The 19051-nt window shown below is 42.9% G+C and overlaps 1 protein-coding gene across 6 annotated transcripts in view; it reads left to right on the top strand.

Moving 5' to 3' along the window:
- ino80 (INO80 complex ATPase subunit) overlaps positions 1 to 19051 on the top strand; it is a 314154-nt gene that overhangs the window by 115448 nt on the left and 179655 nt on the right. For all 6 annotated transcript variants that reach the window (XM_038782859.1, XM_038782838.1, XM_038782829.1 and 3 more), the window contains 4 exons: positions 983 to 1192; positions 1974 to 2054; positions 3478 to 3573; positions 17960 to 18019. In XM_038782859.1, coding sequence (XP_038638787.1) covers positions 983 to 1192; positions 1974 to 2054; positions 3478 to 3573; positions 17960 to 18019 — 447 coding nt within the window. The remainder of the gene's footprint in view (positions 1 to 982; positions 1193 to 1973; positions 2055 to 3477; positions 3574 to 17959; positions 18020 to 19051) is intronic.

Below are 19051 nucleotides of genomic sequence, written 5' to 3'. Positions count from 1 at the left end.
CCTACCCTGCACATCTTTGGGTTGTGGGGGCGAAATCCACGCAAACACGGGGAGAATGTGCAAACTCCACGCGGGCAGTGACCCAGAGCCGCGATTGAACCTGGGACCTCGGCGCTGTGTGTCAGCAGTGCTAACCACTGTGTCACCGTGCTGCCCGTGTGAGATTGACTTGATGTTGGACAGAGATGTACTTGGCGTTTTGGACACATTTGAGTTTGTGGAGAATGAAAAGCCATTGTGAAATGGAAGAATTATACCTGAAGAAGACCAATGTTTCGTCAGCTGTGGGTGCCAGATACCAGTCAGAGGGAGTATCTTTTCCTTCACTGGTGCAGTTTGTCAACTGGTACACGTGCTGATTTGCACTGGTACCTTTAACCTTGTGAGAAGTGCTGCTTTCACATTCATCAGTTTGCGTTCATTTTAAATAGCACCTTGGTGCAATAACAGAGGATTAAACTGGCTGTTCTGCCCTGTGGGTTAGAGGGATTTGGTTTGTGTTGAGTTATTGTGGGTAGCTCTGTTTGATAATTCACTTCTGTTCAATGATTTTGACAGTGTTATGTTATTTGATAGCGATGGTAACTGGTAACTTAGCACTTAAAAGTAGACCTGTTGCAGTGCTATGTAAATATAATTTTGCCTTTGCTGTGCTTCATTATAGTGACTTAGTGTGAGAGTAGGGTTCAGGTAAAAAGCCTCCCCTGCTGAATGAGATCACAACTGAACTGTAGAAGGTGTGGATTCTGAGTTTTTGCAGTTCAGTGCTAAAACTCTTTTGAATGGTTAGATGTTCAATGGGACATTGTTATGTGTTTCATTCTACGAGCAGGAGCTGAAAGCAGGAACTGAAATTAAAAATCTCTCAGTAAAGATCCGACTGCAACATAGGCTCAGAATAGAGATGGCTCTTGCTCCAGCCTGCACTTCTCACCATTACAGATTCCACAATTGGTCACCATTGTTTTTATTCTGTTTTTAGACTCGATTGTTTGATGAAGAGGCAAAAGAAAGCCGAATGGCAGCGCTGCGGGCAGCCAATGAATCTGGGACTGGTTTTGGGGAGAGTTACAGCTTAGCCAATCCTTCCATTCGAGCTGGTGAAGATATTCCGCAACCTTCCATGTTCAATGGCAAACTCAAGGCCTACCAACTGAAGGGCATGAATTGGCTCGCTAACCTCTATGAACAGGTAAAATCTGAGCACAAACAGTATGTGCGCATGAATGTGTATGCCTGTGTGTGCGCACAGGTGTGACTGTCTTTCATAAGTAGTGAGGGTCTCACTTACCACACCATTGCCCATGACAGGCAATGTAGGTTGCCTCTGTGTCCTATGAATCAGGGTGGTGTAGTCAGATTGCAGCTGCTTTTTTATTTTAGTTTCGAGTACCCAATTCATTTTTTGCAATTAAGGAGCAATTTAGCGTGGCCAATTGCACATCTTTGGGTTGTGGGGTTAAACCCATGCAAACACTGGGAGAATGTGCAAACACCACACGGACAGTGACTCAGAACCGGGATCAAACCTGGGACCTCGGCGCCATGAGGCAGCAGCACTAACCACTGCGCCACTGTGCTGCCCTTGCAGCTGCTTCTACCCATCATTGATAATGTCTTGAATTGCTATATCTATATGATTAATTCAGGACTGAGTGGTTGCTCACCCAATAATGGTGGTTTTCCATTCCCAAAGTAGTTATAACACCTTCTCCAAACCCACTATATACCACTGTATGGTACAGAACTTTGGTAGCTCACTGACAGCACAAACTGGCAGTCTCCTAACTTAAGGTAAGCGTTAATGGCTGTCCGTGTACTGTTTCATAGCGCAGCTCTGTTTAAAGGGAGAATTGGGTAGGAGTTCTGCCTTAGCTGTGAATGTTTGACTGATATGAGTACAGTATGTTTGTCTTCACTGTGGCTTCATGCGACTTTATCTTGTTTTAAATTTCTTTTTCTTTTCTCTTCAGGGTATCAATGGGATTCTGGCTGATGAAATGGGACTTGGTAAGACGGTACAGAGCATTGCTTTCTTGGCACATTTAGCCGAGGTGAGATTTATAGAATATTTGAACGTTAGCCTTCTCAGCACAACACTGCTTAAGGATGCAGCTTTCTTTCCTTTTGTACAAATTTTCACATTGGTTTCATCTTCTTCATCTGACTGGCTCACATGTAACATGAACCAGATGCAAAGTGAAGCTCCCTGTACATTTTCCCTGTGGGACATTTCCATGGGAGTTACTGTATGGGTTAGATATAGAATAAAGCTCCCCATGCACTGTCCCATCAAATGCTCCCAGGGCAGGTGCAGCATGGGCTACATAGAGAGCACTCTACACCAGGAATGTTCAACCATTTTGAAATGGGCTGGGCTAAAAACCCACTTGCACAAAATGTTAAGCAAATGGCCATGGCTACAATATGGAAATCCAAAACCATGGTTGACACAAACTAACACCCAGCCACACAGACAGAACCTGAAGTTTCAAATTCTGAGCTACTTTGGCCATTCTTTGCAGCCCACTGTTCATTTCCTTCTCAATGCTTATCTATACCTTCAGCTCAATTTGTAAGCTGGTTGAAAATGTTTAAACTGCCAGAGCTGAGCACAAACCTAAATTAGCTATGTGCGCAATCTGTAACTGACTGGGGCTGCGTAGGACTGATGGATGGAGTGCGGATTTGGCTGTTTCTCGGACACTTCTCTATCCTGTCCCAAATTTGTACCCTTAGTTGAGAGGAGTATCCTCTTCCATTCTTGTTACATCTCCATTTCTGCAGCTCCCATATTTGTATGTTCACTGTCATACTGGAGCGGCACGATGGCGCAGTGCTTAGCATTGCTGCCTCACGGCGCGGAGGACCCGGATTTGATCCCGGCCCCACGTCAATGTCCATGGGGAGTCTGCACATTCTCACAGTCTCTGCGTGGGTCTCACCCCCACAACCCAAAGATGTGCAGGGTAGGTGAATTGGCCACGCTTAATTGGGAAAGCTCAATCAACTACTCATATTGGGGCGGCGTGGTAGCACAATAGTTAGCACTGTTGCTTCACAGCGCCACGTTCCCAGGTTCGATTCCCGGCTTGGGTCACTGTCTGTGTAGAGTCTGCACGTTCTCCCTGTGTCTGCGTGGGTTTCCTCCGGGTGCTCCGGTTTCCTCCCACAAGTCCTGAAAGACATGCTGTTAGGTAAATTGGACATTCTGAATTCTCCCTCCGTGACCTGAACAGGCGCTGGAATGTGACGACTCGGGGTTTTCACAGTAACTTAATTGCAGTGTTGATGTAAGCCTACTTGTGACAGTAAAGATTATTATTATTTTTAAAAATCGAATTGCGTACTCTAAATTTATTATAAATAAATAAATAGGAAAAAAACTACTCATTCAAAAATTGTCAGTCTTTTTACAAACTTATCTGACAAACTGAATTTAGTGCATTTTTGTTGACTGAATTAATTCTTGTGCAGAGAGAAAACATCTGGGGTCCATTCTTAATCATCTCTCCAGCCTCCACACTTAACAACTGGCATCAGGAATTCTCCAGATTCGTCTCACGATTCAAGGTAATAGGCAAGAAGGAGAGAGTGGTGTAGCTGGGCTCTGCCCTGTTGATGTATAGGAAATGAATGTCTCTAATGTTGCAGCCATCGTTATTGCTTCTTGTCACTCGAGCTTGGAGATGCAAATGTGTAATTGAATGTGGGCTGTCAGCAGTGAAGGTGCTTGTATCGTTGCAGCACCTTGTTATGTACATTACCTCAAGGCTTTCTTTTCAGTCTGAATTCTGAATTAGATGCAGATGCACTTATAGGTTACATTGTAAATATTAAGTTTCTGCCTTTATACCAACCAGTGGACGAACAGGTTCAGTGGTTTGACTAGTGGGAACCACACCAGTGTTGGAGTCAGACCTAAGCCTCTGTACTCTCTGGGTTGAGATGCATGGGAGAATAGCCAATGTTGTTCCTTTGTTTAAGAAGAGTAGCAAGGATAATTCAGGGAACTACAGGCCGGTGAGCCTTACATCAGTGGTAGGGAAATTACTGGAGAGAATTCTTCGAGACACGATCTACTCCCATTTGGAAGCAAGTGGACGTATTAACGAGAGGCAGCACGATTTTATGAAGGGGAGGTCGTGTCTCACTAACTGGACAGAGTTTTTCGAGAGGTCACAAAGATGATTGATGCAGGTAGGGCAGTGGATGTTGTCTATATGGACTTCAGTAAGGCCTTTGACCAGATCCCTCATGGCAGACTGATACAAAAGGTGAAGTCACACAGGATCAGAGGGAGCTGGCAAGATGGATACAGAACTGGCTAGGTCATAGAAGGCAGAGAGTAGCAATGGAAGGGTGCTTTTCTGATTGGAGGGCTGTGACTAGTGATGTTCCGCAGGGTTCAGTGCCGGGATCGTTACAGACGTTACAGCAGGATTTAGATCGTTTGGAGACTTGGACGGAGAGATGGCAGATGGAGTTTAATCCGGACAAATGTGAGGTAATGCATTTTGGAAGGTCTAATGCAGGTAGGGAATATACAGTGAATGGTAGAACCTTCAAGAGTATTGACAGTCAGAGAGATCTAGGTGTACAGATCACTGAAAGTGGCAACACAGGTGGAGAAGGTAGTCAAGAAGGCATACGGCATGCTTGCCTTCATTGGCGGGGGCATTGAGTATAAGAATTGGCAAGTTATGTTGCAGCTGTATAGAACCTTAGTTAGGCCACACTTGGAGTATCGTGTTCAATTCTGGTTGTCACACCACCAGAAGGATGTGGAGGCTTTAGAGAGGGTGCAGAAGAGATTTACCAGGATGTTGCCTGGTATGGAGGGCATTAGCTATGAGGAGAGGTTGAATAAACTTGGTTTGTTCTCACTGGAACAAAATAGGTTGAGGGGCGACCTGATAGATGTCTACAAAATTATATGGGGCATAGACAGAGTGGATAGTCAGAGGCTTTTCCCCAGGTTAGAGGGGTCAATTACTAGGGGGCATAGCTTTAAGGTGCGAGGGGCAAGGTTTAGAGGAGATGTACGAGGCAAGTTTTTTTTACACGGAGCGTTGTGGGTGCTTGGAACTCGCTGCCAGAGGAGGTGGTAGAAGCAGTGACGGTAGTGACGTTTAAGGGGCACCTTGACAAATACATGAATAGGATGGGAATAGAGGGATACGGACCCCGGAAGTATAGAAGATTTTAATTTAGACGGGCAGCATGGTGGGTGCAGGTTTGGAGGGCCGAAAGGCCTGTTCCTGTGCTGTACTTTTCTTCTTTGTTCATGTGGGCAGAGAGTGTGCATTGTGCATCCAAGTGATGTGTAGATCTCTCAATAGATTGAGATGACTGCTGTTATGCCTGGTTTTCTGAGCACTGCTGGCACCAGGTGGCAGTATTGTATTACCAATTATTCTACAGCAAATGACTGTGATTATATGTTGTCAGTGAATCTGGCTGCATTTAGTACACAGGCACTGAAGAAATCCTTGAATTCTCTGCTGCTTCTAGAGAAAAGGACACATTCACTGCTGCTACATGATAAACATAGAACGCTTGTTATGTTTGAGGCCATGGTGACGCAGTCAGAAATTTGTATAATTACAAGCTAAAAATGAAACTAGTTATCTAAGGCATGGATTTCAAGCCCTGTCTGCTGGCTTCGAGTGACATGCTTTATCTCACCCAGTATTGGACAGACAAAGAAAAAAGTTTGCATTGGTTGTGGAGCTGACAGAAATTGTCTATTTTATTTAATGTATGTTGGATATGATTTCATATCTTTAATAGAAAGTCAAAGAAGAAAGAACTTGCATTTTATATCGTGCCTCTCATGTCTTGGGATGCAGCAAGACACCGCATAGCCAATTTTTGAAGTGTGTTCAATGTTCTGTTGAAAAGCAACAGTCATTGTACTCTCAGCAATGTTCCACAGAGAGCAATGAGATAAGTCTCCAAATAATGCTTGTTGGTTGAGAGAGACATTTGGCAGGACACCTGTACTTTGAAATAGTGTTGTGGGAAACTTTGCGTCCACCTGAGGGACACCATTCAGCCCATCATGTCTGCGTCAGCCAGCCAAAAAATGAAAAAGAAACTAGCCAATCCTTTTTAATCCCATTTTCAAGCACTTGGTCTGTAACCTTGCAGGTTACAGCACTTCAGGTGCAGATCCAGGTATTTTTTGAATGAGTTGAGCGTTTCAGCCTCAACCTCCAACTGAGGCAGGGAATTCCAGATGTCCACCACTCTTTGGGTGAAAATGTTTTTCTGCATGTTCCTCTAATCCTTTTACCAATCATCTTAAATAAATGCCCCTTGGTAATTGATCTTCAGCTAGGGGAAACCAGTCTTTCCTGTCTACTGTTGTACCTGTAAAACCTCAGATACTTTTGACCAGTTTACTTAATCAAAAGTTTACCCAGGTGCCTTTATTGCGAGATGAACAAAGGACAAAACAGGTTCACGGTTTAATGCAATTTTATTCACCATTCTCTAACTCAACGAACTGTAACTTGGACTTGCCTCCTTCACTGAGCTTTTGGTCTTACCCACACTTGGTGAAGGAGGCTGGCAGGTTTCGATCACTCGATGTGGATGTATTCTCTGGGTTCGAAACCCAGGGTCTTGTGATGGTTGTGCCTGGGGGACTCCCAGGTTATTGCTGAGGATCTGTTCTGATGTTCCTTGCTTTATACTCGTATGCTATCATTGAGTCATAGGTATATGCCCACAACTGGCCAGACCCCAACTTGTTAATGGGAAATAGATGCATTCACCTGACGAAGGAGCAGTGCTCCAAAAGCTAGTGATTCGAAACAAACCTGTTGGACTTTAACCTGGTTTTGTAAGACTTCTTACTGTGCTCACCCCAGTCCAACGCCGGCATCTGCACATCATGTTAATGGGAAAGACACGATATTCCTGTTTATCCGTGGTGATTCAATCAAGACCCATTGTCCTCTGAAATACCCTTGTCTGAACAGCCAACAACTCATTATGCTGCAAAGTTGATCACTTATGTCTGGAAGTTTGTTACCTATTCATAGCATGGTCTCGTTCTTTGGAGTGGGTAATCACAAAGTCCATATAGTGATGACAAATTTATGCATTGACTTGAGATGTCCAGTTTCGATTCCAGCCAGGGCCTCATGAGACAGTTTCTGTTCCTGACCCATGTGTATCTTCTCAGCCTGTTTTCAGTACCACATTTCCCCCTGTTATCCCACAAGTGTAAACGCATGGGATGATTAGTTTGGGCAACCCTGTTTCCCAGAGTGAGTCAGAGATACATACTTACCGTACAATATTCAAAGCTTATTCAGTTACATATTTACATATTTGAAACCCAATTCCTGTGTCTCATTACCGATGCCACATTTAATCAAACTTCCATTTGCCTTTGTGATCTTTTAACATACCATATATCAAGCTTTTACAATGATATGAGAAAATGCAACATGACATGTATGCAAGGGCATATTTCCGCTTTGGACCCCAATTCCAAATATTGCCCCCCCCCCACCCAAGTTATCTCCTTTCAGGTTTTGACTCTCATTCCCTAACCCCAGGTAATTAAGTGATTGAAGAATCCCACCATCTGTTTCAGCTTCATTGATACTCCCAAATTTAACTGCTCCTTCCTCAGGTGAATGAAGAGGTAAGTTCCAGAAACATATATATAGACAAATTCAAAGATGCCAGACAATGCTTAGAATGCGAGCATTTGCAGGTAATCAAGTCTTTACAGATCCAGAGATAGAGGTAACCCCAGGTTAAAGAAGTGTGAATTGTCTCAAGCCAGGACAGTTGGTAGGATTTTGCAAGCCCAGGCCTGATAGTGGGGAGTGAATGTAATGCGACAGGAATCCAAGGTGCAGGTTGAGGCCGTACTCAAGTGTGCGGACCTTGGCTATAAGTTTCTGCTCGGCGATTCTGCGTTGTCACACGTCCTGAAAGCTGCCTTGGAGAATGCTTACCCGGAGGTCAGAGGCTGACTGCTCTTGACTGCTGAAGTGTTCCTCGACTGGAAGGAACATTCCTGCCTGGTGATTGTCGCGTGATGTCCGTCATCCGTTGTCGCAGTGTCTGCATGGACTCGCCAATGTACCACGCTTCGAGACATCCTTTCTTGCAGCATATGAGGTGGACAACGTTGGCTGAATCGCACGAGTATGTACCACGTACGTGGTGTTCTCGCGTGTAATGGTGGTACTCATGTCGATGATCTGGCACGTCTTGGAGAGATTGCCATGGCAGAGATGTGTGGTGTTGTGGTCGCTTTTCTGAAGGCTGGGTAGTTTGCTGAAAGCAATGGTTTGTCTGAGGTTGCGTGGTTGTTTGAAGGCAAGTAGTGGGGATGACCGTGGCAAGATGTTCGTCTTCATCGATGACGTGTTGAAGGCTGCGAAGAAGAAGTCGTAGATTCTCCGCTTCGGGGAAGTACTGGACGACGAAGGGTACTCTGTCGGTTGTGTCCCGTGTTTGTCTCAGGAGGTTGGTGCAGTTTTTTGCTGTGATGCACTGGAACTGTCGATATGAGTCAGCACCATATCCCGTTAGTATGAGGGCATCTTTCAGCGTCTGCAGATGTCTGTTATGGGGATGATGCTCCTCCTGGTCTGAGCAGATCCTGTGTATACGGAGGGCTTGTCCATAGGGGATTGCTTCTTTCATGCGTTTAGGGTGGAAGCTGGAGAAGTGGAGTATCGTGAGATTATCCGTGGGCTTGCGGTAAAGCAAAGTGCTGAGGTGACCGTCCTTGATGGACATGAGTGTGTCCAAGAATGCAACCGATTTTGGAGAGTAGTCCATGGTGAGTCTGATGGTGGGATGCAACTTATTGATGTCATCGTGTAGTCATTTCAGTGAGTCTTCGCCGTGGGTCCAAAGGAAAAATATGTTATGTATGTATCTGGTGTATAACGTCAGTTGCAGGTCCTGTGCGGTGAGGAGGCCTTGTTCAAACTTGTGCATGAAGATCTTGGCATATTGAGGTGCGAATTTTGACTTTGTCTATATATATATATATATATTATATATATATGTTTGTCTATATATGTTTCTGGAACCTATCTCTTCATTCACCTGAGGAAGGAGCAGTGCTCCGAAAGCTAGTGATTTGAAACAAACCTGTTGGACTTTAACCTGGTGTTGTAAGACTTCTTACTGTGCTCACCCCAGTCCAATGCCGGTATCTCCACTTTTACAGCAGGTCATTAATTTCTGAACTATTTGTAGTTAAATACCCAGAATTAAAACAACAGATTTTACATGTTCCCGTACTTACCATTTACTTAGTATTAGTGACACACAAAAACAAATATTACTTTTATAAAATATCCTCGTTTCAAATGGTGACATTGTAAAATGAGAATGTTTAATTTATCTCCTTTCAAACAATGAAGCTCAGCAACCCACACAGAGTAACTCCTATTGCCTTTTATTTGTCAAAATTAGAATTTATTATTATACTTTTATGTTAGTTACTATTTTCACTTAATTGCTGTTTAATCAGTTAAATCACTGGAGCAATTATATCCCAGCATGGTAGTTTTAAGAGAAGTCAAATCATCAGACATTGCAGTTGGTGTAGAAGTTAAGTGTAGCACTTCACAAATACTTTAATTCAAAGGGCAACAGTGAAGTCTGAATGAGTGAACCCTTTCCACCAAAGGATAAGCCTTTATGTCCCCATTGTCACTATGTTGTGACAGAGCGATCTTGAAATTCTTGAAGCAGCTAGAATTGTTGGCTGTGACTCGTGATTCATCTGTAATTCAAACAAAACCACAAAGATACACTCGGCCTGGATCCAAGTCACTTAATTTGGTTTAGATGTATCTGTCAATTTAAAAGAAAATTAAAATCTATCGTCTTTGCTACATGAAAATTCTCGATCAGTAAATTTGATGTGTAATGTGTTTACAGAGGGAATAATGAAATCTCTACCAATTTGGGAACACAAAAAGAACAAAGTTTTCAAATGTAGGTACATCAAGACTGCCTGTAACAAAGGAGCACATGGGCTCATTAAACAAAGACGACAAGTCTTCACATTCCCATTTAGAGTCCTTTGTTTTTTTTCCACCTTGAGCTAAGAGCACCCAAGATTATGCCAAGCTCAAACTAATCTTTTCCAAATCCCTTTGATTTTTTTCATTTATTTCCTGAAAATTTTGTTCGAAGTAACTTCCACAATGTTCATCATTATTCCTGTTTTTTAAATACATTTTAAATACTTACCCCATTTTAAATTACACTCTGAATCCAGTTTGATTTAATACTCACTTTTGCAAAATACAACTTTTAGAAAAACTGGAAACACCAAAGGAAATTCAGAAATTCTTTATTAAACAAACACGCACACACTCATTCATCCATGGAGGCCTCCACTCAAACAAAAGGAATTCAAATCATTATACTTTCATTCAATATCAACTAACTGAAAAATAAAATTGGAATATTCAAAGAAAACAAATTAAGTGGATTATTGGGACTCTTACCTTCTAATCAGCGTCGATAGTCCAGTTGATTGGAGGTGTCAAAATACGACTTTATTACTAATTAGTCAATTGAATGCATTTGATTAAGAATTCAATCAAAATTTAGAAACAATACGTAAAAAGATCAAACATATAGCAAAAATCATAAAACTAAAGAAATCACTTTAACACAGACAAACAGATAGATGATTCAAGAATTCAGAAACAAAGACTTCGATCACAAGGCCCTACTTGTAAGGGAATTCTTATCTCTGGTTTAACCCCTCATTTACTCGCATTGATTTCTAATTCTCAGCTGAGACCTCCTGGCTTGTCCAAATTAATGTCTGTTACTTAGAGGATGCTTTGTTAATCAAACATTGGACATCACTTAAGATTGACTGGTGCCTTTCAAAACTAGCTCAGCGTCTGCATGCGCACTCAGAAAAATTACTGGATATGTTTCGCATACGTTCCATGTTGCATAGCTTGGCCCGGAGATCTTGTTGCAACTGATTAGTTGATTAGACTGTTAACATCCTTAGTGCTAAATACACTGGAATACAATGGCTAATACATTATGCGAAAGGATGACTGGATTCCCACAGTCAAGACACTTTTAATAATCTTAGCTCTCAGCTAAATGCATTCAACTAGCACCTAAAACTATGAATAAATCAATGCTCTATCATGGATTAAGACAGTCGTCTTTGTTCTTCTTTCTTCAGAACTGTAGTTAAAACTCAAAGAGAATGTAAATTCTCTCACAAATATATATAGCAAGTTTAAACTCTTCTGCAGCCACGTGGCTTTTCCATTGCCCGAGAATCACCACTCTCCAACTCGAACAATTGCTTTACAGTTTATCCTGCACCTAAACCTAATTCAAAATGCAACTGCAGAAATACACACATGAAATAAGCAACTTTGAAATGTCGAATAAAACCAGACCACAGAGAGTTACCTCAGTGGGACAGGCACTGGACGGACTCACAGACAAGTAAAAATCCACACCAACACATACAGCAACCCAACAAACACAGGTTCTTTTTTTTCATCTGCCAACAGCAACTACCAAAAGATGGTCTGCTGACCATCTTTTAACCTTATATTCATTCGCTTGATCTCCAAAAGCACACATCATACCTCTTTGGATGGTGAACTGGAGACACTAACCTCTTTTTCCTAACTTCTAACAATAAGGTGCTCCCAGAGCACCGATTTCCACATTGACTTCTGAAACATCATGTACCAAGACCCAGGACTCTTTTCTTGGGATAATCCCAGACTATCCAGAGCACAAATTTTCTCACTGACTTTTAAAACTCATATAATAAAACATACTCGTCTTTCTTTTAACCTTGGGTAATCCTCAACTACCCAGAGCACAGGTTTCCACACTGACTTCTTCTAAAACTCATATTTCCACACTGACTTCTAAAATTCATATAACAAGACACACTCGTCTTCCTTTTAAACTCAAGATATTCCCTAACTATTCCGAGCACAAATTTCCACACTGATTTTTAACATTCATATTTCTACACTGGCTTCTTGTAAAACTCATAACTCCCTCTCCCTTTGACACAAAGAATCCCGTAAGGAACCTTTTGTCACTGGGCACCTTCCACAAGGTGGTTCAAATATCCTTTCCCTATTCCGTGACTTTAGTGTACCCTTGCTTTTTGTTCACTTCTTTTAACTCTTTCTCTGCTAATTCTTCCACTCACTACTCATCAGTACACATAGAACATAGAACAGTATAGCACGGAACAGGCCCTTCGGCCCTCAATGTTGTGCCGAGCCATGATCACCCTACTCAAACCCACGTATCCACCCTATACCCGTAACCCAACAACCCCCCCCTTAACCTTACTTTTATTAGGACACTACGGGCGATTTAGCATGGCCAATCCACCTAACCCGCACATCTTTGGACTGTGGGAGGAAACCGGAGCACCCGGAGGAAACCCACGCACACAGGGGGAGGACGTGCAGACTCCACACAGACAGTGACCCAGCCGGGAATCGAACCTGGGACCCTGGAGCTGTGAAGCATTTATGCTAACCACCATGCTACCCTGCTGCATGAGCACAGAGAGCACGCTGGATTTACAGAGAGCACGCTGGATTTACGTCAGTACTAACGAACTTAACGATTACAGGACGGTTGATACTACCAAACAGTACATGAGGAGTGGGTTAACCAGCCACCACCCTGTGAGAGGAGCACTGATGCAACTGCTGCGCTTTTTAACCTCGAGGGTCCGTACTCATTGCCCTTTGGGTCCCAGACCCTTTCTAATTTACTGTAGTACTCACTCTGGGCACTCTGCCATTTCTCTATTCTTCTTATTCTCTCTCTTCCCCAAGAATCTGTCACAGATGTGTGGGAATCCTCTGGGGTAGGGGTCTGGCTTTCACTAAATTCCATCCCAAAGATTTTACCCAACTCCTGTGACTATCCAAGATCTAAATACGTAGTTTGTTCACCTCGCATTCCAGACACCTCGTATATGGCCCAATTTTATTGATTGAAAACTGTATTAGTCCTTCACTCACTTAAGACCGGCCGTCACGTGGGGCTCTTGCCCTCTTAATTCAGGCTCAGACGGAGTGCTGAAAAATACTGGTTGAGTGTTGAAGGTTCGACTTCGGAGCAACCTATCACTTCTTATCGAAGGACTGTCTGACCGTGAACCTATTTTGTCCTTTGTTCATCTCACAAATAAAGGCACCTGGGTAAACTTTTAAGTCAGTAAACTGGTCAAAGGTTTTACAGGTACAACACTACCTTGTCCAAGTCCTTCATAACTTTGTACACCTTTATTAGATTACCCCTTAGCCTCTTTTATTCTAAGGAAAAGAACCAGCCTATCTAATCTCTCCTCTCCTCATAGTTACAATTTTCAAGCCCTGGCAACATTCTTGTTTATATCCCCTGTCTCCTCTCCAGAGTAATTATGTCTTTCCTATAATGTGACTAAAACTGCACATAACTCCAGCTGTGGCCAAACCAGAGTTTTATACAGTTCCATCATTGCATCCCTGTGTTTGTATTCAATACCTTGTTGATTAAAGAGAAAGCATGCCATATGCTTTCTTGACCACCTTGTCCACCTGTCCTGCCAGCTTCAAGGACTTGTGGGCATGCACTCCAAGGTCTCTCCAATTGCCTAGCTAATCTAATTCCAACCTCTTGGTCATTTTGCAAACTATTTTGTCTCTTTACCCTGTAACCAAGTTGACAACAGAAATTTATGGACATTGTTCAAACAGCAGTTTGTGGCAAAAAATTACACGTTCCAAGCTACTAGTGTATAAAATATTTCAGATCCCATTTTAGTTCTGTTTGATTATTTTGCACATGTTCTCTCTTGTCAGTTGTCCTTTGGCTCGAAGGTGATGTCTGAGCCATGGGTTTCTGTCATGGATCATCATGTGACTGAACAGGCCGATTCTCGACCCATAGATCTCTGGGCACATGGGGCAGGACGTCACACAGGTTATGGTATTCAGAGTGAAGAATTTGCTTCCTTTTCTTTCCTGCTGTGCCATGGCTCTGCCTCATCATTAAGATGCAGCTTGATGGACAAGTCGCAGTAATTTCATTGTTTTTTTATTCTTTTATTTAAAAAAAAATTTAGAGTACCCAATTCATTTTTTTCCAATTAAGGGGCAATTTAGCGTGGCCAATCCATCTATCCTGCACATCTTTGGGTTATGGGGGCGAAACCCACACAAACACGGAGAATGTGCAAACTTCACACAGATAGTGTCCCAGAGCCGGGATCGAATCTGGGACATCGACGCTGTGAGACAGCAGTGCTAACCACTGCACCACCGTGCTGCCCCTAAGTTGCAGTCATTTTAAATGATTGGTAGCAAACTTCTTCCAGTCATTAATGCCAATGATTCAGAATGTCTTTGAAGTGTTTTCTTTAACCTGTCCTGCAACCTGGCAGGGTAGGTGCATTTCGGCCATCTGAAAATTTGTCCTGTCCATCAGAGTTGATTTTACAGGAGTTTTGCCTGAATGCCTGTGGAGCTGGCTTCAAGAGGACATAAGAGTTTGTTTACCAGTCCCCTCATGAATCCAGAGGAGACGTTGCTGATGGAAATTTTCAAGCACACTTATGTGTCACTGATACGTGGTCCAGATCTCAGTGCAGTGCAGGAGTGTGATAACAATACTGCTCTGAACATAGGGGCTCCTATTGACTTGCAGAACTCTGTGCGGAACACTGACTGCCGAAGTTTGTAGAAGGCTCAACTGGCACAGTTGATCTGGTATTGGATCTCTTTGTCAATGGTGGTCTTTTGAGAGAGGTGGGTGCAAAGTCTAGGAAACGCTCAACATGTGTCTCTTTTACAAAATGTATGGGAAATGGATTATTTGTGTGATCAGGTGTCAGTTGATATGAGTTCTGTTTTGACCGCATTCAAGGCCAAGTTTCTTGTATGCATTATTCAAGAGTTTGAGAGTGACTTGCAGGGTGGATAACGACCTTTTTGTCATCCACAAACCTTAGATCAAGTGTTACTATGGTGGTCAGTTTAGTTTTGGCACAAAGGTGAATGAGATTATAGATTTCCATTTGGGAGGTATTTAATACTGACACCAGAGAGCAATTGATTTTTGAGGTGAATAAACATTGACATGTTTGAATAATACACTGAAAAAAACTTCTGATTTTCTCCTTTATTCTTCTCATGACAATCTGCAGTCTGTGCCCTGTTGTTGACAATTTTTTAACCAGTTGAATGCCTTTCACTAAAATGAAACCAAAAATTGTGAATGCTGGGAATCTGAAATAAAGCAGAAAATGCTGTACAAACTCGGGACGTCTGGCAGCATCTATGGAGAGAGAATCAGAGTCAACTTTCAAAGAATAAGACAGACTCAAAACGTTAACTGTTACTCTCTCCACAGATGTTGCCAGACGTCCTGAGTTTATACAACATTTTCTGCTTTTATTTCAGATTCCCTTTTATTACATCCACTGTCCAAATCTTTCCTAACTCTCAAAAATATCTATTAAATTTCCCAATAATCATTTCATAATCAAAAACATTCTACCTGGGACTTTTACACTGCAGCTTCTTATCTTTTCACTTCCTAAAATTTACAGATTTCTTTGAAAGAAACATTAGATTTCACAAATCTATTTCAAAGAAGGCTGACACTTAGTGCAGTTTGAGACAACGCGTTATCTCAGATGCTGTCTTTCAAATGAGGCATTAAATCTTACTTAAAACACAATATGGTGTCCCGACCAACATAAATCTAAATTAGCAAAACTGGTTAGCTGATCATTTACCTTACTTCTTTTTTGGAACTTAATGCACAGATTGACTGTTGTCAGCATTAAAACTTGGGGGTGAAATAATTTAGTGAGGGCATGGTGACATGATAAGATACATGTGTGGGCAGCACAGTGGTTAGCACTGATGCCTCACAGCACCAGGGACCCGGGTTCCTTGGGTGACTGTGTGGAATTTCCATGTTCTCCCCGTGTCTGCATGGGTTTCCTCCGGGTGCTCCAGTTTCCTCCCACAGTCCAAAGATGTGCAGGTTAGGTGGATTGACCATAATAAAATTGTCCCTTAGTGTGCAACTTAGGTGGGGTTACAGGGATAGGGTGAGGGAGTGGGCCTAGGTAGGGTGCTCCAGAGGTTTGGTGCTGACTCAGTGGGCCGAATGGCCTCCTTCTGCGCTATAGGGATTCTCCTATACTTCGGTGGTAGGCAAAGTAATGGAAAGGGTACTGAGGGATAGGATTTCTGCGCATCTGGAAAGACACTGCTTGATTACGGATAGTCAGCACGGATTTGTGAGGGGTAGGTCTTGCCTTACAAGTCATATTGACTTCTTTGAGAGGTGACCAAGCATGTGGATGAAGGTAAAGCAGTGGATGTAGTGTACATGGATTTTAGTAAGGCATTTGATAAGGTTCCCCATGGTAGGCTTATGCAGAAAGTAAGGAGGCATGGGATAGTGGGAAATTTGGCCAGTTGGATAACGAACTGGCAGTTGGATAACGAACTGGCTAACCGATAGAAGACAGAGAGTGGTGGTGGATGGCAAATATTCAGCCTGGAGCCCAGTTACCAGTGGCATACCGCAGGGATCAGTTCTGGGTCCTCTGCTGTTTGTGATTTTCATTAACGACTTGGATGAGGGAGTTGAAGGGTGGGTCAGTAAATTTGCAGATGATACAAAGATTGGTGGAGTTGTGGATAGTGAGGAGGGCTGTTGTCGGCTGCAAAGAGACATAGATAGGATGCAGAGCTGGGCTGAGAAGTGGCAGATGGAGTTTAACCCTGACAAGTGTGAGGTTGTCCATTTTGGAAGAACAAATATGAATGCGGAATACAGGGTTAACGATAGGGTTCTTGGCAATGTAGAGGAGCAGAGAGATCTTGGGGTCTATGTTTATAGATCTTTGAAAGTTGCCACTCAAGTGGATAGAGCTGTGAAGAAGACCTATGGTATGCTAGCGTTCATTAGCAGAGGGATTGAGTTTAAGAGCCGTGAGGTGATGATGCAGCTGTACAAAACCTTGGTAAGGCCACATTTGGAGTACTGTGTGCAATTCTGGTCACCACATTTTAGGAAGGATGTGGAAGCTTTGGAAAAGGTGCAAAGGAGATTTACCAGGATGTTTCCTGGAATGGAGAGTAGGTCTTACGAGGAAAGGTTGAGGGTGCTAGGCCTTTTCTCATTAGAACGGAGAAGGATGAGGGGCGACTTGATAGAGGTTTATAAGATGATCAGGGGAATAGATAGCGTAGACAGTCAGAGACTTTTTCCCCGGGTGGAACAAACCATTACAAGGGGACATAAATTTAAGGTGAATGGTGGAAGATATAGGGGGAATGTCAGAGGTAGGTTCTTTACCCAGAGAGTAATGGGGGCATGGAATGCACTGCCTGTGGAAGTAGTTGAGTCGGAAACATTAGGGACCTTCAAGCGGCTATTGGATAGGTACATCGATTATGGTAGAATAATGGAGTGTAGATTAATTTGTTCTTAAGGGCAGCACAGTAGCATTGTGGATAGCCCAATTGCTTCACAGCTCCAGGGTCCCAGGTTCGATTCCGGCTTGGGTCACTGTCTGTGTGGAGTCTGCACATTCTCCCCGTGTGTGCGTGGGTTTCCTCCGGGTTCACCGGTTTCCTCCCACAGTCCAAAGATGTGCAGGTTGGTGGATTGGCCATGATAAATTGCCCTTAGTGTCCAAACTTCTATGATAATCTATGATTAACCTAGGACAAAAGTTCGGCACAACAGCGTGGGCCGAAGGGCCTGTTCTGTGCTGTATTTCTCTATGTTCTATGATTCTATAGGAATGGAAGATTTTTCTTTGCGAGTTGTTTGCCTTTCACCTTGCATTTGAATGTGCTAAATGCTGTGTTGAGTGATTTCTTAAACGTATTCAGTATGTTTGTTTTCCCTTCTGACTTTTTAGGTGTTACCTTACTGGGGAAACCCTCATGACAGGAAGGTGATCAGGAAGTTCTGGAGCCAGGTATGGTTTAATTTTTATCTGACTGATATCTGAACTGTATTTAACTGCTGAACAGGATTGGCCACCATTGTAAGCAGTTCAGCACAGAGCCTTATTCTACTCCCCGTGTGTTTTAATTCAAAACTGCCAGGCAGACCACGTCTGGTAGTGCGAGCAAGCAGTAACTGATCCTGGGGTAGGAAAGGGGAAAGTTAAACAAGTCTCATCATTTGCAATGTGGCCCTTGCTGGATGGTGAGAGGCGGGTGAGGACCATTGCTCAGAGTAGATCCGGAGTGACTCATCAAACTGCTGTCTCTATCTTGACTCATACTAAGTTCCATTCACATGCTGCCAATATGCTCGCTGGCCTGCATTGGCTCCTGATCCAGCAACATTGCAGTTTGAAATTGTTAGTCTCATGTTCAAATCCCTTTGTGGTCTAGCTCCTTGCCATCTTCCTGACAAAATGGACAATTTTACGTTTGTCCACATATCCTATTTGCCAGATCTTTGCCAACTCGTTTAACCAATTTATATCCCTTATGGACTCCTTAATTTTTATTCACAGCTTATTTTCCTACCAATCTTTATATCATCAGCAAGTTTACCGATCATACTTTTGATCTTTTCATGCAAATCATTAATATAAATTGTAAGAAGTTGAGGCCCCAGGCACTGATTCCTGTGTCACACCACTTGTTAAATCTTGCCATCAAGAAAATTACCTATTTATGTCATATTTAGTTCGCCAATCTTCTATCCATGCCAATATGTTACCTGCCACACAATGAGCTTTTATTTTCCACAATAACCTTTGATATGGTACCTTATCAAAGGCCTTCTGGAAATCTAAATATAATGCATCCGCTGGTTCCCCTTTATCCACAGCACAAGTGACTCCTTCAAAGAACTCCAATAATTTGTTAAACATGATTTCTGCCTCGGAAAGGGGCTGGTTTAGCTCACTGAGCTAAATCGCTGGCTTTTAAAACAGACCAAGCAGGCCAGCAGCACGGTTCGATTCCCATACCAGCCTCCCCGGACAGGCGCC

The sequence above is a fragment of the Scyliorhinus canicula genome, chromosome 2 (assembly GCF_902713615.1).
Source record: "Scyliorhinus canicula chromosome 2, sScyCan1.1, whole genome shotgun sequence".
Taxonomy (NCBI): domain Eukaryota; kingdom Metazoa; phylum Chordata; class Chondrichthyes; order Carcharhiniformes; family Scyliorhinidae; genus Scyliorhinus; species Scyliorhinus canicula.
Note: the sequence above shows the minus strand (reverse complement) of the source record. Positions and strands in the feature narration are given on the sequence as shown.